Genomic DNA, 19,939 nt, shown 5'->3' with positions numbered 1-19,939 from the left:
CCTTATTCCTTCTTTGCTCATTCCTAAAAACAGTAAAAAAATCACTTTAAAAACAATGATCAGTGACTGTTAACATACACATACAACAAACAAATGAAGATATATAATATATCAGGAGTTAATATATTTACACTTGTAACAGTGTCATGAACTGTACAAGGTTCTAGTGGTTGTAGTTTTCATCCTCACCACCAGGGGTTCCTAGAGTGCTCCCTTGGTGTGGTTAAAAGATGAGGAAGTAGTAGAGTAAGATAGAGAAAGAAATGATGACCGGTGCTGCATTCCACTCCACTTTAAGACACGCACTTGCAAACTTCTCTAAGCACTTCCCCTTGCGGGAATCCCCGCCGCCATTTTGAAGTGTGTTCCACTTCGTGAAGTGGACAAGGGAAGTTTATCCACAACTTTCCTGCAAGTGTTAGTGGGCGTCGCCATGACACTCGATACTTCCGGTTGACGGTATCTCAGTTCCGGTTTAGCACACATAACAGTTATGCTGCGATCATCAGACGCGAGTGACGCGAATAAATAGCGCTATTCGCGCGAACATGGACGCGTGAACATTTTGACTCCATTCGCTTCATTCACTACACAACAGACAAGAATTTGCATCATAGGGGGGGCTTCTGCCAGGCAGCGGCAGTCGTCAGAAGGACGAGCCGAGTTAAGGCTGCTCTCGCTGGGGTTAATGAGCGCTGAGCGCCTGGGTCTCTCACCTCAGAAACCTACTTGCTTCCATAAACCATGCCACATAAACGGACCAGTTTGACATGTTGCCTAGCACCATACGCACCCATTCAATGCCCAACGAGCTTCAAATAAACTCAAGAATTGTGATGTAGAAGTAATATTTATATTTTAATATATGTAATTGTTGAAATCATGTCAGACATTGTCAGTAGACTTTTTTTTTAATCAACATGAAAATAAATGCATGAACTTCAATTAATTTAAGTGCATTGTAATAAAAATTAACATTTCATTGCTGTAAATTTAATTATTGAGTTTATATAATATATTAGTTTAACCTAGCCTGTTTAAAATACTGCAGTACAACTGTATAATTTTTTGCAAGGGGTCTGTTTATTGTTTTCAATAATTTACAGATTTATTGTGTAGCAAGACCGCTCTAACAACCTAACGTTAAATAGAGAGCTGCACTCCCGCAGGACCCAGCACAACCGAGTGCGGCGTGGGATCATATTTGATGATCGGCGGATGCGGGCGGCAAGATATTATTGTGTGCGTGTCGCGGGAAAATAAAATTATTTTGCGGGACTCCCGCAAAGTGGAAATATCTAACAAAATAAATAACTAAGCAAATAAACCTTTATTTATAATAAAATAAAATCTATTTACAGGCGCATGGACAGAAGGTAATTCTTGCGTGGATCATAGGGAACAGCCAAGCCTACCACACAGTGGCAAAATGTGTGCACCGCATAACTCGGGTGAATCGCTTAGTGCTGCAGATATTAGTAAGTTCTTGTAAGATAGCCAGATCCATGCGACCGATCTGGGACATGTGATCATTTTGCCTGAAGCGTTGTTAAGTCTACTCCTGAATCCTCATAATACAACCAAGTGTTTAGCTGATAACAGTACAGACTAACGTAAACCGGAAGTTCGATACTGGGGTGTTCTACGTTGCCATAGCGATTAGGGGAAAGGTCAGAGTTCGGGAAAGTTGTGGATATGGACAGACCCTTGCTCCCTCAATTTTGACTGAGTGAGCGAGGCTACTTCATATGTACACTTCAGGTAGCTTCATATACCACAATGCAACGAGATTGTGACGTCACCACATATTACCCCATGCGTTTAATTTACCCCACCAAATAAAAACATTTAAAACAACCCAAACAAATCCATATACATATAGAATGCTGCATTAAACAATTTCGTAAAGTAAAAAATAAAAATAATAATAAATCAACTCCATAGTGGATTCCAAGTGATCAAAGGCTTAGGGCCTTCCAGTTCAGTCCATTGCAAAGTTTCCGCCAGTAGTGGAAGGGAACGGAGGGAAGTTTGCGAGGCATGATAAAAATGAATTGGAATGCAGCACCAGTTACAAAGTTTAGGATTAGCAGAGATACATTTTAGTGCAGAGAATGTGCAGAGAAACAGAAAGGAAGATAATACTTATTCGATTTTTTAAAGGAAACTGGACTGGACAAAAGAATATAGTGTGAAGGGAAGTTAATACAGTAGATGGCAGTAATGCAACAAATTGGATGCAAGCTGCCGTAAAACTCCAAAGAAGAAGAAGAGTAAGCTAGAGGGGGTTCTGCTGAGGGGATCTTGGGCTTCCGGGAAGTCGTACGTTTTGGCGGTGCCGGGCCCGATAATTCATGGTGGCTATTTAAAAAAATACAAATACTAAATCTCGTGACAAACAAATGGAATAAGAGGCTCTAAAAATGGGAGATACTGGTGAAGAGGAAGACGATATGAAGGTAGGATCGGCACAGGTCAGAACAGAAAAAAAGGTTAATTAAAAGAGGGAAAAAGGAAAGGAGAAAAGATCGGGAAGTAGTTTGACAGCTAGTTAGGAAGAGGGGGTTGACCAAATAAGCTCAAGAGTGAATTAAGGATAATATTGAAATTCAAATGAGAGGTAGGAGTTTCAGGAGTTAATCCATTGATGTTGACATACGAATTGAAAAAGTAAGTAGGTGAGATAGATTTGTCAAAAGTGCTACAAGATGGATCTTTAATTATAGAATGTAGGAATGGAGAGCAAAAAAATAAAGCCATGAAAATAAAGCCAGTTGGGAAACAGATGGTAGTGAATTGCAAGATCATAGGACAGAACTCGTGGGTGTATGGAGCGATAAATTAAATTCCATTAGGAGTTACTATGGAGGAATTAAAAAAGAATCTAGAGGGGGCAAAGATCATTGATGCAGTACAATTACACGTGAACAGAGAAGGGAGAAGAATGGATAACTTGTCAGAACATCTAAAATTAGAGGGAAAAGAAGTGCCAGATCGGGTTAAGATGGATGATATTAGTAACACGATTAGGAATAGACCCTCCTTTGAGATGTTATAATTGCCAGCGGTATGGGCATACTTCATCAGTGTGTAAGTCTAAAATGTGGTGTGCGTGTTGTGTTGCGTTCGTACGTATAATACGCCATAAAGTGCATGTCATGCATGCAAAAAACTGCTTACCATATGCACGCCAAAACTCATTTTAGCATATACATTCCACGAGATTGCACACTCGTACTATTTATATGCATTTTCATGAGATCGGGCTCAGAGGTTGTGAGGTGAGGAAAAAGGCGGTGGAGGTGCAACAGGAAAAGTCTCAAAATAATCGAACTTGTGCTGAAGCTGTGAAAGTAGTAAATGAAACAAATAGGCAAAGTGGGATCGAAAGGATTGGAGTATGGGAAAAGAAGTGAAGATACAGGAAGAATTGTTGAATGTAGAGTACCAGAAGAAGCAATGGTATTAAAGGGATACTTCACTGCCTTTTCATATTAAACTATGTTATTCCCTTAACTTAAACGAGTTGATACATACCTCTCTCGCCTCAGTGCATGCACTTAATCTCTCTGACACGCAGTGACGATCTGATAGCATTTAGCTTAGCTCCCTAAACCCAGTTCATTCACTATGGAACCAAACGGAGATCAAGTTAGAAGTACCAAACACCTCCACGTTTCCCCTATTTAAATACAGTTACACGAGTAGTTGAAGGATCAAGTATGGTGACAAAATAAAACGTGGCGCGTTTCTAATCGGATTAAAAAGGAGAACTATAATGTATGGTGGAATAGCACTTCTGAAAGTACTTCGGCTCGGCGCAGTAAAAAGTCCCGGCCGAAACATCTTCCCTCACCATAGACAGTAAAAGAAATGGACTGAGCTATCCCATTGCCTTCTACGGCGTTAAGTGATGTCAGTATAGGAGCACTTACTTCCTGATGGCTGAGCGAACTGCGCAGGCTCAGACTGAGCTTGACGACGTAGATGTGACGTGAGCCCCCTGTCTGACAGCTGTAGGTCTTCTAGTAGATGTGGAAAGTGAAAGCTGAATCCCGTTGTTTAAATATTTTCTCCCGTTGCTTTTGGCTCACTATGGGCTTCTCCTCATTCTTCCCCCTTGACTTTATCAGACTTTATGTCTCCACGTCCCCCCGACTGTCTCATAGACAGTAAAAGATTGCCTGCGAGCGTCTCCTCAGGTTTATACGGTAATTTCTCAACTGTGCGACAGGGTCGCGTTGGTTATGACGCAATCGTTAGCCTATTTTTACAAAAACAGCTTCTGCGGGGCGATAGTGTAAGATACAAGGTAATGGAGCCTTTTATACATTGTCGTGTTTCTTTAGAAATAAACAATTGACAAATTGAGTCTTTAAACGTCTCAGATGTAAAGTTATTCACTGTCAAAGTGACTCAAAAATGAATGGGAGTCAATGGGATGCTAACAGCAGGTGATGGCTTGGTTAGCAATGGCAGCCCCTAGGGGTGGAACGCTTTCCGAGCGCTAGATTACCCCCTTGTCCCTCACATCTCCCTATTCGCCTTATTCACCTACGTCACTTCCTTTAACCAAAACGAGGCTGTGGGGTACGGAAGTAACTTTGGCGCTCAGCAGGCTACTGTCATCACGCTATTACAATGCTGCCGCATTGTTGTGTTCCCAGATGTACATCGTCAAAAAGAAAGAAATCCTGTACAGGTCAAACATTTCATCGTTTCCCAAAGGATCCTGTTCTTTGCCGTGAATGGATTCACAAAATAAGACGAGATCCCGGTCGCCATTTCAAGGTAAGATATTAACATTAGTTTACGATGCTACCTACGCTAACGTTAGCCATATTTACATTAACTAGCACAGAGATAGCTAGCTAAGCCTTCTGGCTAAATAAACATGACTTGATTAGTCACGAACCGGTCCTTTTTAAGTAAACTTATAGCGAGCGTGGGACTGATTCGCGGGTAACGTTGAGCAAGGTGTTGCACTTTAGACTAGCCTGGTCAGCTAACGTCCTACCGTGGCTAGCCGTGTCTTACAGCAGAATATAAACAAGACGTGACCTGTGCCTTTTTATGATAATCACTGCTAATCTAGACCATTTTAACCACCAAACTATATTTAACATCCATCCATCTAATGTTACAGATCAATGTGCACACAAAAGTATGTTCAGATCACTTCACTGAAGAGTCTTTTTTGAAGACCCTGGTTGGCATGCGAAAGTTGAAGAAGGGTGCTGTTCCAACATTGTTTGCCTGGACTGATAGTCACGTGAGGCCTGCAAGGAGGTCTATCGTCAGAGGAACTACAAGGTATTTTTCTGTGCAGTTAAATTCTTAATCCATAATGTTTTTAAGACCTTTTTCATGTGACTAAGTTTCAGTAATACTGCTTTCCAGTCATGCAATCACTGCAGTTGTTGAAGAGGATGTGCAGCAGGTTGATGTAAATTCTAATGAGTTGAGGTAAGTGATGTTTATCTCCCCCACCCCCAGCTAGTTAATACCACTAACAAGGCTCAAAATAGCCCCACACTAACACGGTAGAATGCATGTAATTTAATGCATGTTACAATTATGTCCTTCAATATTTTCTTTCCCTTGCAACTTAAGGAAGCACACAAAATCATCAACGATCAAGCACAATTAATTGCAAGTCTTCAAGCCAAGCAGTTTCTCCTTTCAAGATTCGAAGGCAATGATAAGGACATCATGTTTTTCACAGGCTTTCCTGATTATAACACACTGAAAGCAGTGTTTATGGCCCTGCAGCCTACTGCAGAAAACATGGTAGGGTGGAGTCAGGCACAGCGAATAAGGCAAGCTGATGGGGAAATTGTAAGGCAGGGCTTTAGCATTCCTAAACTGTCCATCATTGACCAGTTTTTTTTTATTTCTTTGTCGTCTTAGGCAAGGTTTTCCTGAACAGGACCTTGCGGTGCGCTTTGATGTGTCACAGTCAACTGTAAGCAGGGTCTGTGTAACCTGGGCAAACTATCTACATTTCATGTTAGGATCACTTCCAATTTGGCCTTCAAGAGAAACTGTAAATGAGCTCATGCCTCCTTGTTTCAAAAGCACTTTCCCACTTACAAGAGTTATATTAGATTGTACAGAAATACACGTGCAGAGACCTAGTTCAAAAAGTTCTGAACTCTGAAATCTGCTCTCACTACAAAGGTAACACCACATTTAAGGGCCTAGTTGGCATCTCTCCCTCTGGTTTAGTTACATTTGTCAGTGAGCTGTATGCAGGTTCAATATCTGACAAGGAGATCACAAGAGAATCAGGGATCCTGTCACTACTTGAGGAAGGTGATGAGGTCATGGCTGATAAAGGATTTCTTATCAAGGACCTTCTCAGTGAAATCAATGTTTCTCTTGTGATCCCACCCTTTTTAGGCCCAAGTGGACATTTTAGCCAAGAAGAGGTGAGACAGACACAAGCCATAGCCAGATTTCGCATTCATGTTGAGCGTGCCATTAGGAGGATCAAAGAGTATCACATATTCGATAGGGTCTTACCAATGACACTAGTGGGCTCTGTCAATCAACTGTGGACTGTATGTGCCCTCTTAACTAACTTTCAAGGGCCTCTGTTCTAAAGGGTGCCAGTGTCTTTATGGACTGGTTTAAAATGATACTGTCCACCCCATGTAGCACACTGAATTATTCTGACAAGTTGTTTTAGAGTCAAGTTTCTTTTATTTTTAACACTGTATATTTTTGATGTAATTTCATGGTGTGAGTGAGTGAATGTGTGAGTGAGCGTGTGTGTGTGAGCGTGAGTGAGTAAATGTGTGAGTGAGCGTGTGTGTGTGAGCGTGAGTGAGTAAATGTGTGAGTGACTGAGTGAATGTGTGAGTGAGCGTGTGTGTGTGTGTGTGTGTGTGTGTGAGTAAATGTGTGAGTGAGTGAGTGAATGTGTGAGTGAGCGTGTGAGTGAATGTGTGAGTGAGCGTGTGTGTGTGTGTGTGTGAGTGCTGCAAACAGTGTTGCTCCACACATGAACATTAGCAGAAACATCTGTTGCCATCTGTCCCACCATCTGGTAGTAGTACTCATGGATTGTCTTCAGATCATAGGTTCCATCTGTCTTGCAGTACAAGTATGGACAGTCTTTAAAACTCTCCTTGTCTGGACACTTGATTTCCAGAAGTCCGTAGGTTGGAGCTGCACTAAGGTCACGCACTTTCCCATCAGGTGAGGCCCCCAGATGTGGGGCATGGGGGTTAATTACAAACCCACAGGGATAGACTTCATTGCCAGTGATTTCCTTGTATTCAGCAACAGCGACTGGCTCCATTTCAAGCCCTCTCTTCATTGCTTTGGTTTGTGTGAACCGTTTCTCCTTCAGGTTGTCTGCTAAACTGTCAAAGTCTCTCACCCTGGAGCAGATTCTTTTAAATGTTGATGATGTCAGGCGTTTGGCTCGTACTTGATGCCAGGTCTTGCTACTGCTTTGTCCTCTGGTTTCCATCCTTAGATGCTTTGCATCAGAAAGTGTGACAGCCAGGCCTCCATAGAAGAATGTTCCAGTATCATCTAGAGCAGTGCTAAATGAGCATGGCTGAGGAGGTAGAGGAAGTTCAGGGTCATTTTCACTGAAAATGGACAGGGGACGTTGAGTTTGATAACTTAATATAGAACCCCGGGGAAGCTCCCCAAATTCTGTGGAGACCAGAACAGCAGGCTGCTTACAGTTCGCTTCCAGTAACTTCAACATCTGGCACTTACTGTCAATTGTAGCCAGGTTGCCACGAAGAGTCTCTGCGAATTCAGCACTTGGTAAAGGAAGTGGCACAGGACAATACAAATTAGAGATAATCCCCTCAGTAGAGCGCTGTTTTTTCTTTGGTGGTGCATTAGGCAATGGAGGTTTAACTTTGGACACTGTCACAGTGCTAACTGCTCTTGGGCTGAGACCTAATGTCCTTGATGGAACATGCCAGGCTTGAGGTAACGATGTTTTGCTTGCAGTTGATGGGACAGATGCATACCCCATTTTTATATAGTGTGCCAGCGTGTAGAGCAGTCCTATTAAGTGATTGCACTGTCCCAAGCCAGCTTTACAGTTGCAGGTTGTCTTGCTAATAAATGGCTCCTCGAAGGACAGCTCCACCTTTAAGAATAATCAAACTAGTTTAATAACACATTCACATTTAGATAGGTATACCAACATTTCTAAATGTCTAGTCCAGACCCAAACAGTCATGGTATCTCTAAGGATTTAAAAGAATATGTAACTGGCCTAGCAAAGTAGGTGATGATATAACCATCTAACATGAAATTACAGAGCATGGTGATGAACACTGAGTGTGCAGTTAATTAGGTACAACTGGCATTTTCATGTTCCAAAAATAAAAGCATAACAGCCAATGTTTAAGATGCTAGGTTTTAGGGCTGTAAGTGATTAATTGCTTCCAAAACAAAAGTTTGTATTTACATAATAAATGAGTGTACTGTGTATAATTATTTTGTATATTTAAAACCACATACGTGCATGTATATATTTAAGAAATATATATGTAAATTATATATATATATATATATATATATAAATATTATACACATACATGCATGCATGGAAATATTTATTAAATATGTACAAGCATGTGTGTGTATGTATGTATGTGTATGTATATACATATATACACATATATATATATATATATATGTGTATGTATATATATATATATATATATATATATATATATATATATATATATATATATTGTTAGGGGTTACAGTTTTGACCCATAGACCAGATATGCGAAATGAAGACCAGGAGTCAGGATGTTCAATCATCGGAGAGAATTTTACTGAAGAATAGTTCGCAGTTTCATCAGTAGAGTCAGCTTCAGAGTCTCTCAGGGCGGTGTCAGGCCAGACTCTACTCTACACAAAATTACCACACCAGTTATACCAATTTCAAGGGCATGATTTACATCATTACAAACACGTGGAATATTACTGATTGGCATAAAGTCTAAACAATGTGTCACGCGAGAATAGATAGGAGATGTTGTTGTTGTTGTTAATCAGGATGTATACATCAGACAATCCCAAGATTGGGGTAGTGTTGACTTCAGGGGAGTCCTAGAAAGACGCCAAGAGGTCTAGGGTGTGAGAAAAGCGGTCCAATCCATTCCATAGACCTGCACAGAACATGTAACACACACACACAAGACTCTAGGGCACATCTCTCCTCCAAGGTTAGCGCAGCAGTGAGCTTATCAACAGGACAAGATATCAACACCACATGACAAACAAATCTCCAGAAAGAAAAGTATGACTAATGTCATCTACTCATTCTATAAAGAAATATAAAGAAATATAAAGACAAAAAATGTACTACTATCAATGGGAAAAATCACTATATAAATGGGAAGAAATCACAATTGGGAGACTCAAATCCTCCCACCCCTTCCAGTCCTGGGGTTACTAACAACAGGCAGGATTCACCTCTTGGAAGTTCTAACTTTCCCTCCAAGGCTCTGTTGGTCAGGACCCAGAGATAGAGGTCAGGCTATCTATGTCAGGGCACATAGATAGGGGTCAGACTGTCTTTGTCAGACCGTCTCTGGAAAGCAAATTAGACACCATACAGCAGACATAGAGTCAAAATCATATTAAATAATAGTTAAATGTATTAATGATCAAATAAAATTGATTTTCAATATAATTCATTATTGTGAAAGGATAATAACTGATTATTAAATTCATGAGGTTATTAAAAATCATTCAAAAGGATAAGATGCATATGATGAAGATGCATATGATGAAGAGGCAAGGGTGTCGGCCCACTCCCCCCTTCAATATACACACACATACACATACATACATGCACACAGCAAACATAATATTCATTATGTAAATACAAACTTTTATTTTGGATACAATTAATCGTTTACAGCCCTACTACATTTGTTCTGGACATAAGACATATACTGATTAATACAGCTTGCAGGGTACCCAATATATTGGACACTCATTGTACTAAAACCCAGGGTTGGGGAATAACAGTAATTTGACATGATGTTTATTAAAATAAGATATTTGAGGCACAGATGCATAACAGTTTCAACGTAATCAAATGATGTTACTGGGTTCGTGCGTCCCAGTGGACGACATTACTGATTATTTTTTAGCATCTGTGTTACCTGCGAGACCTGAAGATTACCTTCCCCAACCCTAACATTGCTTTGTGAACTGAGCAACCCATGCCTGTAAACAAATGAACTTATACTTAATATTTATTCATTTAATAACCAACAGTAGCACCCTGCCTTGCTTTGTAATGACACATTGGAAACAATTTTGACTGTTTCCAATAAACTTTTAGCTACAAATCACATCAACTGCAACATGTTATTTTTAGTCTAGCAGGGGAAGATGAACTGTTGATATGAACGATCAAAATGAACATTTGAACATTTAGCAAGCGTATTTGTTCTAGCAGTGGCACCACTCCGCAAACTGAGCAGTTTATCCACAGTCATGATACCTGAATGTTGTATGGTGCCTCGTTTTTGCGCATTGAGCGAAAACACTTAGCTCTCACACTGACTGTCTCACTCCTCTTGACTGTCGGTAAAATAATTTATTGTTAACACTCAAAATAACAGTCAGTCTTGTAATGTTGTCGCGTCCTGTTGTATTAGCTACTTAACAAGCTAACTTTAAAAGTAACGTTAACTATGGTGATTTCAGGAAAAAAGCCTTTAACGTTATCCTCCGTGCTTTACCTTCTACGTCGTGCACATATCCCTCGATCCAGTTGCTGTAACCTTTCAGCAAAACAGCCCGGGGAATCATGCAGTCATTATTTGCCCACTTTTCAACATATTCCATGGTTATTTTGGGAAGAGAAGAAAGATTTGATGTCCATGTAGCCATGACAGACGCCCGCTGCTGCGCTCTGTCATTGAACTTCCGGTTTAGTGTACCCCCCAGCCTCGTTTTGGTTTTCAAGATGGAGGCGCGGTGAATAAGGAGAATTGACAGAAATGAGAGAGTGAGGGGGAGGTGTCAGGAAAGATGTTTTGGCCGGGACTTTTTACTGCGCCGAGCCGAAGTACTCTCAGAAGTGCTAATCCGCCATACATTATAGTTCCCCTTTTTAATCCGATTAGAGAAGTACCATGTTTTTTTTTCAACTATTTGTGTAACTGTATTTAAATAGGGAAAAGATGGAGGTGTTTGGTACTTCCAACTTGATCTCTGTTTGGTACCATAGTGAATGAACTGGGCTTAGTGGGCTAAGCTAAATGCTATCAGATCATCACCGCGCGTCAGAGAGATTAAGTGCACGCACTGAGACGAGAGAGGTATGTATCAACTTGTTTTAGTTAAGGGAATAACATAGTTTAATATGAAAAAGCGGTGAAGTAACCCTTTAAGTAAGATAAATTGTGTGCTCTTCCTGGTGGAGGAAATTAATTGTACAGCACAAACAGAAATAAAAGCAAAGGTGGCAGAGAGATTTCTAGATATGAAGGGATTGAAATGTGAAGATATAATAAAAAATAAGGGGGGCTAATTGACAGACGCAAATGAATTGGTTAATGAAGAGTTTTTTCCATCAACTCTTCAATAACCAATTCATTTGCGTCTGTCAATTAGCCCCCCTTATTTTTTAAAAACTTGGTTTGCATAAATGATGGAACAAAAACACGGATGTACATTCAGGGTGTCAGCAATATATCTCACTATTGTTTCAAGTGAATTAGGTGGAATAATAAACTGGGAGCTATTAAAAAATTGTACAACAGGTGTGATCATTTTCCAATAAGTAGTATTGCAAACAATGAGAGGAGGAAGATAAAGCAAGGAAGTAGAGGAAAGTGACTGGACAGACTGGGAACATTTTGAAAGAATATATGAAGAAGGATAAAAAATGATCAAGATGAATGAAAGAGTAAGAATTGAAACAATATAGGGATCATTTTTCAATATTAAGTATTGCAAACAATGAGAGAAGGAAGATAAAACAAGGGAATACAGGAAAGTGGAGGTATGAGAAAGCAGACTGGGAAAATTTTGAAAGAATATGTGAAGAAGGAATAAAAATGATCAAGAGGAATGAAAGAGTAAGAATTGAAACGATATATTCCGAATTAATATCAGTGATACAGAGTGCTGCTAGTGAATGTATTCCGAAAACTAAAGGAAAGAGGGAGGAGAAAATAGTCCCATGGTGGAATGAGAAGTGTACAATAGAAGTTAAGAGGAAAAGGAAATCGCTTAAAATTCGAAGAAAAACCTCATAATTGGGAAAACAATATATAAAAAGTCTCAAGCAGAAACTGGAAGAACAATAAGGGAAGTTAAGGAAGAGTATTTGAGATCATTCCCCTGAGACGAGTGATTTATGCATTTTATTTTTGGAAAAAATCCTCCCATGACACAAATATTGTCAATTTGCACCATCGGAGGAACTGCTGGCCAGAGGCTAAAGACTACAGCCGGCAGAGGGAGCTATTTCTGCATGTTTTCAACTCACGCGTGGGGGATGGGAGATCACACTCACAGCTTGCAACTGTAGCCTCAGGCATTAATGTTTAAACTGTGCGGCCAGCAGAGCAAAGTAAGTCTTTCAACTTCTCAAACTAATTCCCATGAAAGTTAAGCTTTCAAAGGCATGAACTGAAAACGCACCAGACTGAACAAACGCTGTGAATCTATGCCGCAGACACGTTTACCTCAGCTCTCACGAGCTCATCCATGACTGTCAATATATCTGACTCCTGCATCGTTTTGGGCTGTGAGACTCCCTCAGCGGCTAAATCACATATTGAACAAACACGTTCAGTTTTTAATTGTAGTGTCTGTTCTCTAACTGAACTGATTTTATGAAAATGAACGCGGTCGTGGTAGGAAAGTGATTCAGTGATTCAGTAATCTAGTAGTGGTGGCTTTGAGAGTGGCCTCTGGGAATTGTTGTCTTTCATTCCCATGAGACAAAAATACATGTTCTGTCTTTTCTCAGTCTAGAGAGCACCAAATTAAAAAATAATTCCATATTTCTACTACATTAATGACCCAGTTTAAATACAGATTCATCTTCCCAGCGCTGAAGTAGAAGTACTCCTTTAAAAAGGAAGCAGCTGATACTGACATACTGGGCAAACCTAAAAGGACAGAAGGATAATCATCCAACAAAAGGTATACTTGAAGCCTGTTGGGAACATGGGAAAATTAATATTTTTGGTTGGATCATTAAGGATTTAGTGCAGGATATGAAAAGGTTTTTACAGATGCATCTAAGGATCCACAGAATGGACAGGTGTGGGTAGCATATATTATTCCAAAGTTGAAAGAGGCAAGAGGGGAAAGAATATCAGATCATGTCTCTTTGTTTACAGGAGAGTTACTAGCAATCATGGTAGCAATGATTCAAATAAATGAAATGGGACTAAATGTAATATGCTCAGATTCAAGTTCAGCCTTGATGTGTCTGGAACCTCAAAAGTCAGAAACTAGACAAGATATAGTTTTGGAGATATTACAGATATTGTTTATGATGCAGCAGGCAAATAAGAAAGTTCAGTTTTTGTGGGTTCAGGCCAACCAGATATCAAGATTTCCGTGAAATGAACACGGATTCTTAACTCAAAAATCCGTGGTAGTTTCGAGGAATCGCCAAAAAATCTGTGATGGGTTCACGGAAGTGATGCCTATGTATGTCAATGACAGGCAGGTTCCGGCACATACTGGAGTGTCTGGAAATGAAGCAGCAGACAAATTAGCAAAACATGCTATGGCAAAGGAAATCATATATATATATATATATATATATATATATATATATATATATATATATATATATATATATATATATATATATATATATATATATATATATATATATATTGATAAAATGCAGCTTACTTGTTTATTTGGTGTTTTCAGATCATCCGCGCGGGAGAAAGAGCTCACGTTTGTGCAGTTGCCAGATTTCAGTAATTTAATCCCCAAAACAGAGCTTTTCTGTGAAAAGAAACCGGCATACTCTCCGGTTTTTACCTAAACATATCCAATCTGGCAACCATATGCACGCAAGCTCTCTCTCGCGCACGGACGATCTGAAAACACCAAAAAGTAAGCTGCATTTTAGCAATCTCCATTTGAGATGTTCTGCTTAAAGTTTGTCATTCAGCATACATTTTAGACTGTCTTTTTTCGTCAATGATATTGCATGTTTATTATATTAGTCACAATGTAGGCTAAGGTTACGCAGTGACTGTGATGTAGCCTAATCTGAAATACAAATAGGCAAAAACATCATAGGAAACACCATACTTCAGTTCTCAAAAATATAAATATATAACATATATTTTTACAAAATGAATAGCCTTGTCAAATGACTGTCGTTTTAACTTATATGGTGGAAAAGGTGACGTTTGCTAGAAGGATCAAGTGAACAATCTAAGCAAAGGAATCTACGGTTGTATTTTGTAATACAAAATAATATATCCCTTTGTCATTAGACACACTATTTAGTTTGGTATGGTACTTGGTGTTTCCTACTGTTACTGTAATCATCTTGCGTTATCTAGACAATGCTGTCTCTCTAAGAAACTTTCAATTTAATCAGAAATTGTTTAAACAGTCAATAAGTGGATAAAATCGCTACTTACTGCGTGCAGGAATACAGTTTTTCTTCAGTTTAAGATGCTGAGCGAAGCTTGCTTGAAATGGGCCGAACAAACTAACAATCTTGAATTAAATTGTTGTGGTATCGGATTTTAAATCTCAACCATGACTGTTGACATTTTTTTATCTGTGGGAATTGTAGATAAGTCATCAAGTCTCCTCACTGTAAAAAATGAAATTGCCATTTGTTCAGCAAACAGTGCTTTTTGAATCCCATATATTAAGAATTGTAAATAACTGTGACTCTACACAAAAATACATGTTAGCTCAACAAAATTCTCCAAAATGTCACGCTACATGTTAAACAAAGTTTTCTGGACAAATATTTTTGTGTTGAGCAGAAACCCTATGATCGAAATAGTTTGCGCATGCGTGATAAGCCAGAAAATCGCGCCGAAATGCAAGGGGTTTCCTTCTCCATTTTGCACAGGTAGCTCCTGGCTCGTTTTGAAGTTCGCTCATCCTGCCTTTTCAAGGATCTAATATTGCGATACTTCAGTTGGTAAGTATTAATATTACTTTTCATTTCATGCATGCAATGAATTGCATATTCCCAAGCGGACAGTGTTATTATTAGACATACGATTGGTTGTGTATTGTTAAAAGGCGTGTGGCCTAACATTTTTAATGTTTGTCACTGCTCAGATAAAGATTAGCTCATTAAAGTTCTTAATACAATAACGTTTCAATACAATAGCCAAGATAAAAAAAAAAAACTGAAATTAGCGATTAGTATGTTTGTTTAGTACGAGTATTCAAGTCCTTTATCGTTAGTTGAGGTTTTCTTTTCTTTTTTGTCTCTAGGGGGCGCTGATAAACTGATATATCTGCGTTGAACCGCGTTTGTGAGAGAGGAAGACAGCGGAGGGTGAGGTAAGAACCAAGGGGGTAATCTAGCGCTCGGAAAGCGTTCCACCCCTAGGGGCTGCCATTGCTAACCAAGCCATCACCTGCTGTTAGCATCCCATTGACTCCCATTCATTTTTGAGTCACTTTGACAGTGAATAACTTTACATCTGAGACGTTTAAAGACTCAATTTGTCCATTGTTTATTTCTAAAGAAACACGACAATGTATAAAAGGCTCCGTTACCTTGTATCTTACACTATCGCCCCGCAGAAGCTGTTTTTGTAAAAATAGGCTAACGATTGCGTCATAACCAACGCGACCCTGTCGCACAGTTGAGAAATTACCGTATAGACCTGAGGAGACGCTCGCAGGCAATCTTTTACTGTCTATGAGACAGTCGGGGGGACGTGGAGACATGTCCTGGAGACTAGTCTGATAAAGTCAAGGGGGAAGAATGGGGAGAAGCCCATAGTGAGCCAAAAACAACGGGAGAAAATATTTAAACAACGTGATTCAGCTTTCGCTTTCCACATCTACTAGAAGACTCACAGCTGTCAGACAGGAGGCTCACGTCACATCTACGTCGTCAAGCTCAGTCTGAGCCTGCGCAGTTCGCTCAGCCATCAGGAAGTGAGTGCCCCTAGGTTGACTTCATTCTTTCGCCGTTGACGTCAATGGGAACGCTCGGTCCATTTCTTTTACTGTCTATGGTAAGAACGTGTTATGTGTTAATGTTTAATTTGTAAGCCTCACGTACACAATGTATGGATATATAAACTATTTTGTAATGTTAATTATATTTTAGCCGTTTCAATGTGCATTTTCGTCGTTACAAATCACACGCAGATGTATGTTTCTGAGTGTGTTTAGAACAAAAAAATGTTTTCTTCTTTTTTTCTTTTTTTAAACATTGAGAGCTATACATCATGATTTTAAATATGGAGACAAAAAAAGTGTAGAATAATACTATGCATAGCATTTTTTTGTTTATTTTATAATAATTTTAAATAATATAAGGTTGTGATGTTTACAATAGGTTCTAACTGATAATTTTCTATTTTCCAGAATGATCCAAATTGGATATTGTTAGCATATTGTTGGATGCAACACTGAGGTATGCTGTATAAAGAAAATTTCCACATTTACAGACTGTCTCACTGTCCACATATGTTTGTCTGCATGGAACTCAATTCTAAGAACATCCTTTATGCAGGACACTGCAATGGACAGCCTGAGTTCTTCAAGATAGCATGTTGCTCTGCTCTGCCAAAGTGTCCTTTATATCAAAACGAATCTCTACCTGGTAAATAGTGCATTTAAGATCTTGAAAAAACAAACTTGTTGAGAGCATCTATGCTGACATGTTTGTCTTTTATACTGGTGACTTAACTGATTATCACCCTTTGATTCCATACAGTTTTGGAGAGCCTGTGTTTGTAACCCTGAGGACATATCTGCAGCACTGAATGCATATTTAAAGGGTCATGAAACCACCTCTTTCAGCTCAAATCCACCTCGTAATCTTTTTGAAAAATGCTACTTAAATGGGCGTGCATGCCCGTGAAAAGAGGGGAGGGGGTGGGTGTGGCAGAGCGAGGCAGGGGAAGAAAGAGGGGGGCGAGCAACTGTCATCTATCAGTGCAGAGCAGTGGCCCATGCCAAATCTCAACAAAAATATGGAGTTAAACGTAACGAAATGCAGGATTTTTAAAGCTGGCAAAATTAAAGTCCAATAAAATACACTGACAACCGTCTGTTTGACCATTTAAAGTAACCGAATGCCTTGCTACATATATTAGATTAATCGGAATTGTTTAAAATATAGAAATGCATACACAATTATTATTGTCATTTATAAATATAGAATTATGTTTGTATACACAGTATAAATGCATATTTTTTTAAAGAAAAAAAAAATGATCGAAAAAAACAACAACCGTTATGTACATATAGCCGAGATCTAACTTACGCGCGTCCCATAACACCCATAATAAAGATGGACAGCGACAGTGAAGACTACAGTAAAAGCAGTACAGAGGGCTCTGTTGAGGTGGAGGACTTTTCTCCTCCTGAAACCCCAGGGGAAGATGGTACAGATAGAAAAGTCCTCCGGACTTGGTACAGCATTGCCGGCAAGACGCAAACTGCGTTGCTGAGCAAAACCGAAGTCCACCTGTCTCCAGTTCTCGTAACTTTCATTCGAAAAATGTTTGTTACACACATAAAGCTTTGAGGTGTCGCTAGTTGATGGCCAACCAACCGCCCGCAGCCAGAGACTAGCCCTGGCAGCATCGCGGGGAAAGCCATGCAACACACCCGAATCTTTACACCAGGGAAACAAACACTTACGACCCATCATAAACTCCTCTCATCTACTCCGTGAACACGCAGACTGTCACTTCTGTCATTTGAAAGAACCACGTGCTGTCATGAATAATTAAGAGACGGTGTCTTCTCATAGGATAAGAAAACTCAGTCTCATTAATAATAATGAGACACCGATGCGTCACGTAGCACTATTAGAGCGATGGTACGTCACAAGCTGTGACGTGGACGCAATGTAGTTTTTAAACCCGGAAGACGAAAATAGGGTGAAAAACATAAAAATTGACCAGATTCCCCTTTTAATTAAATCTAACAGATGCTAACATTATGTTCAATGATGTTCAACACACATACCTCTGTTAAAATCTCAAAAATTTAGCTGTAGGGTTTCATGACCCTTTAATGGTATGTGGCAACTTTGTTTTTTAACTTATTTTTAATTTATTAATTAAATAATTGAAATTGATTCTTTTTGATAAACAGCCTTTTCTATTGTGAGTTGTCATATCCTCCACTGAAGCCCGGCGAGTCAGGCTTCCGGAAGTGCCTGAATCAGTGGACTCTCAACAATATATTTCAAGTGAAGCTACTTAAAGGACAGTTTTTTTCCCCCTGCAATTTGAGGACATTGCAACCTGTCGGAGATCTCAGAACTGCCCAATGAAAGAGCAGTCTTGCATAGTCAGTGGTCCAACTCCTGTGGTCACTTGATGAAACCAACAGCCTACCATCTCATCGTTTGGTACTAAAAGTCTCAACACCTCTGAAGGGTCCTCCCACAACCCCACATTCTCTGTACAAAGGTATTATTTACAAACTGCTTAGAAATTGGCCTTTAACATTCCCCATACCAATTCTCTCATTTGATTTGAATTGTATTATTTATTGCATTAATACAAATTAATTGTTTATGAACAGGTTTTTGAGGAGTTTTTCAGAATCACCAACAAAGACCTTCTGGGAGACTTCAGGGCAGCCATTGGCATGTACACACCGAAGCTCCTGAAACTTTACAGAGACAGAAAAGAGCTTTCGGACAGGACATGGATGCACTCCTAGAAATACTTCATGACAGGGTAAGTTCAATTTCAATGTTTTGATAGCTTGATCTATGTTACTTTGGCTGATGATGAATAACATTTTTATACCTAAGCTATTTGGTTGTTTCTGTTTGTATGTTTTTCTAGACAACAGACATAGATGATCACAGGAGGACTCCTGCTCTACAAGGCCTTTCTGTATTTCTTTGCGAGAACCCATCCGAGCTATTCAAGAAGTGTAATGTACGTCAGTCTTCAAAAGGCTTAAAGGGTTATTCCAAACATGTAAAGTCTGTCATAAATTACTTATCCTCTTGTCATTCCAAACCTGTAAGACTGTCATTAATTTTCAGAACACCAATGAAGATATTTGAAATGAAACCTGAGCGTTTTCTGTCCCTATATTGACAGTCTATGCAACTGACACTTTTCAAGCCACAAAAGGTAGTAAAAACATTGAAGTAGAGTAGACCATGTGACTCCAGGTGTTTAACTTCAGTTTTGTGAAGTGACATGAATACGTGAAAAAAAAAAAAAGTAATTTTTTTTAATATGCAGAGCAATTGCATCGCTAATCAAATTGAGGTTACGCATCTGAAGTCAAATTGATTATTTTTATGTCTTTAATACCTTTCTGGGCCTTAAAAGTGGTTGTTGTATTGGCTGTCAATGGAGGGACAGAAATCGTTCAGATTTCATCAAAAATATCTTAATTGCTGTATTTAAGATAAAGGAAAGTCTTACGGTTTGGATCGAACTAAAGGTGAGTAAATAATGACAGAATTTAATTTTTTGGGTGAATTAACCATTTAAAGCAGGGATGTCCAAACCTGCTCTTCTATGGCTCCTACCTGGAAGTTTCTAGTAATCCTGTGGATCTTGATTATCTGGTTCAGATAAGTGTAGTTGGAGTTAAAGCTAAACTCATCAGCACAGTGACCCATAGAACAGAATTGGACACCCCTAGTTTAAACTCTCTCTCTCTCTTTGGTGTTTTCTGCTTATTTACTTGGTCATGCCATTCTTTGTGTTATCTGTCATATTATAATGTCCACTTCTGAATACGA

At 39.3% G+C, this 19,939-nt stretch overlaps 1 protein-coding gene and 1 long non-coding RNA gene across 2 annotated transcripts; one reads left to right on the top strand and one right to left on the bottom strand.

Annotated features, from left to right (window-relative positions):
* Positions 1-4,585: 4,585 nt before the first annotated feature.
* Positions 4,586-5,528, top strand: LOC137038095 (uncharacterized). The gene is made up of 3 exons (XR_010897376.1): positions 4,586-4,791; positions 5,147-5,313; positions 5,401-5,528. It is a non-coding gene; the product is annotated as an uncharacterized lncRNA (long non-coding RNA).
* Positions 5,529-6,237: 709 nt separating this feature from the next.
* Positions 6,238-10,975, bottom strand: LOC137039291 (uncharacterized). The gene is made up of 4 exons (XM_067414643.1): positions 10,749-10,975; positions 10,508-10,587; positions 7,046-8,122; positions 6,238-6,264 (listed from the first exon to the last, which is right to left on the bottom strand). The coding sequence occupies exons 1-4, from the start codon at positions 10,897-10,899 to the stop codon at positions 6,238-6,240; spliced, it is 1,335 nt and encodes a 444-aa protein (XP_067270744.1). The 5' UTR covers positions 10,900-10,975.
* Between the last annotated feature and the right edge of the window lie 8,964 nt (positions 10,976-19,939).

This window comes from Pseudorasbora parva, chromosome 13 (genome assembly GCF_024679245.1).
Source record: "Pseudorasbora parva isolate DD20220531a chromosome 13, ASM2467924v1, whole genome shotgun sequence".
Lineage (NCBI taxonomy): Eukaryota > Metazoa > Chordata > Actinopteri > Cypriniformes > Gobionidae > Pseudorasbora > Pseudorasbora parva.
The sequence above is the reverse complement of the archived record's forward strand: the minus strand, read 5'-3'. Positions and strand labels throughout refer to the sequence as shown.

What these genes read in the sequence shown, in the direction of transcription:
- LOC137039291 (XM_067414643.1), bottom strand. Translation starts at nt 10,899, where the DNA reads ATGGCTACATGGACATCAAATCTTTCTTCTCTTCCCAAAATAACCATG. An exon ending in AGGCACCATACAACATTCAG is followed by an intron (nt 8,123 to 10,507) that starts GTATCATGACTG and finishes TTATTCTTAAAG; the next exon opens with GTGGAGCTGTCCTTCGAGGA. An exon ending in ATGAGTACTACTACCAGATG is followed by an intron (nt 6,265 to 7,045) that starts GTGGGACAGATG and finishes TCTCCTTGTCAG; the next exon opens with ATATTGAACCTGCATACAGC.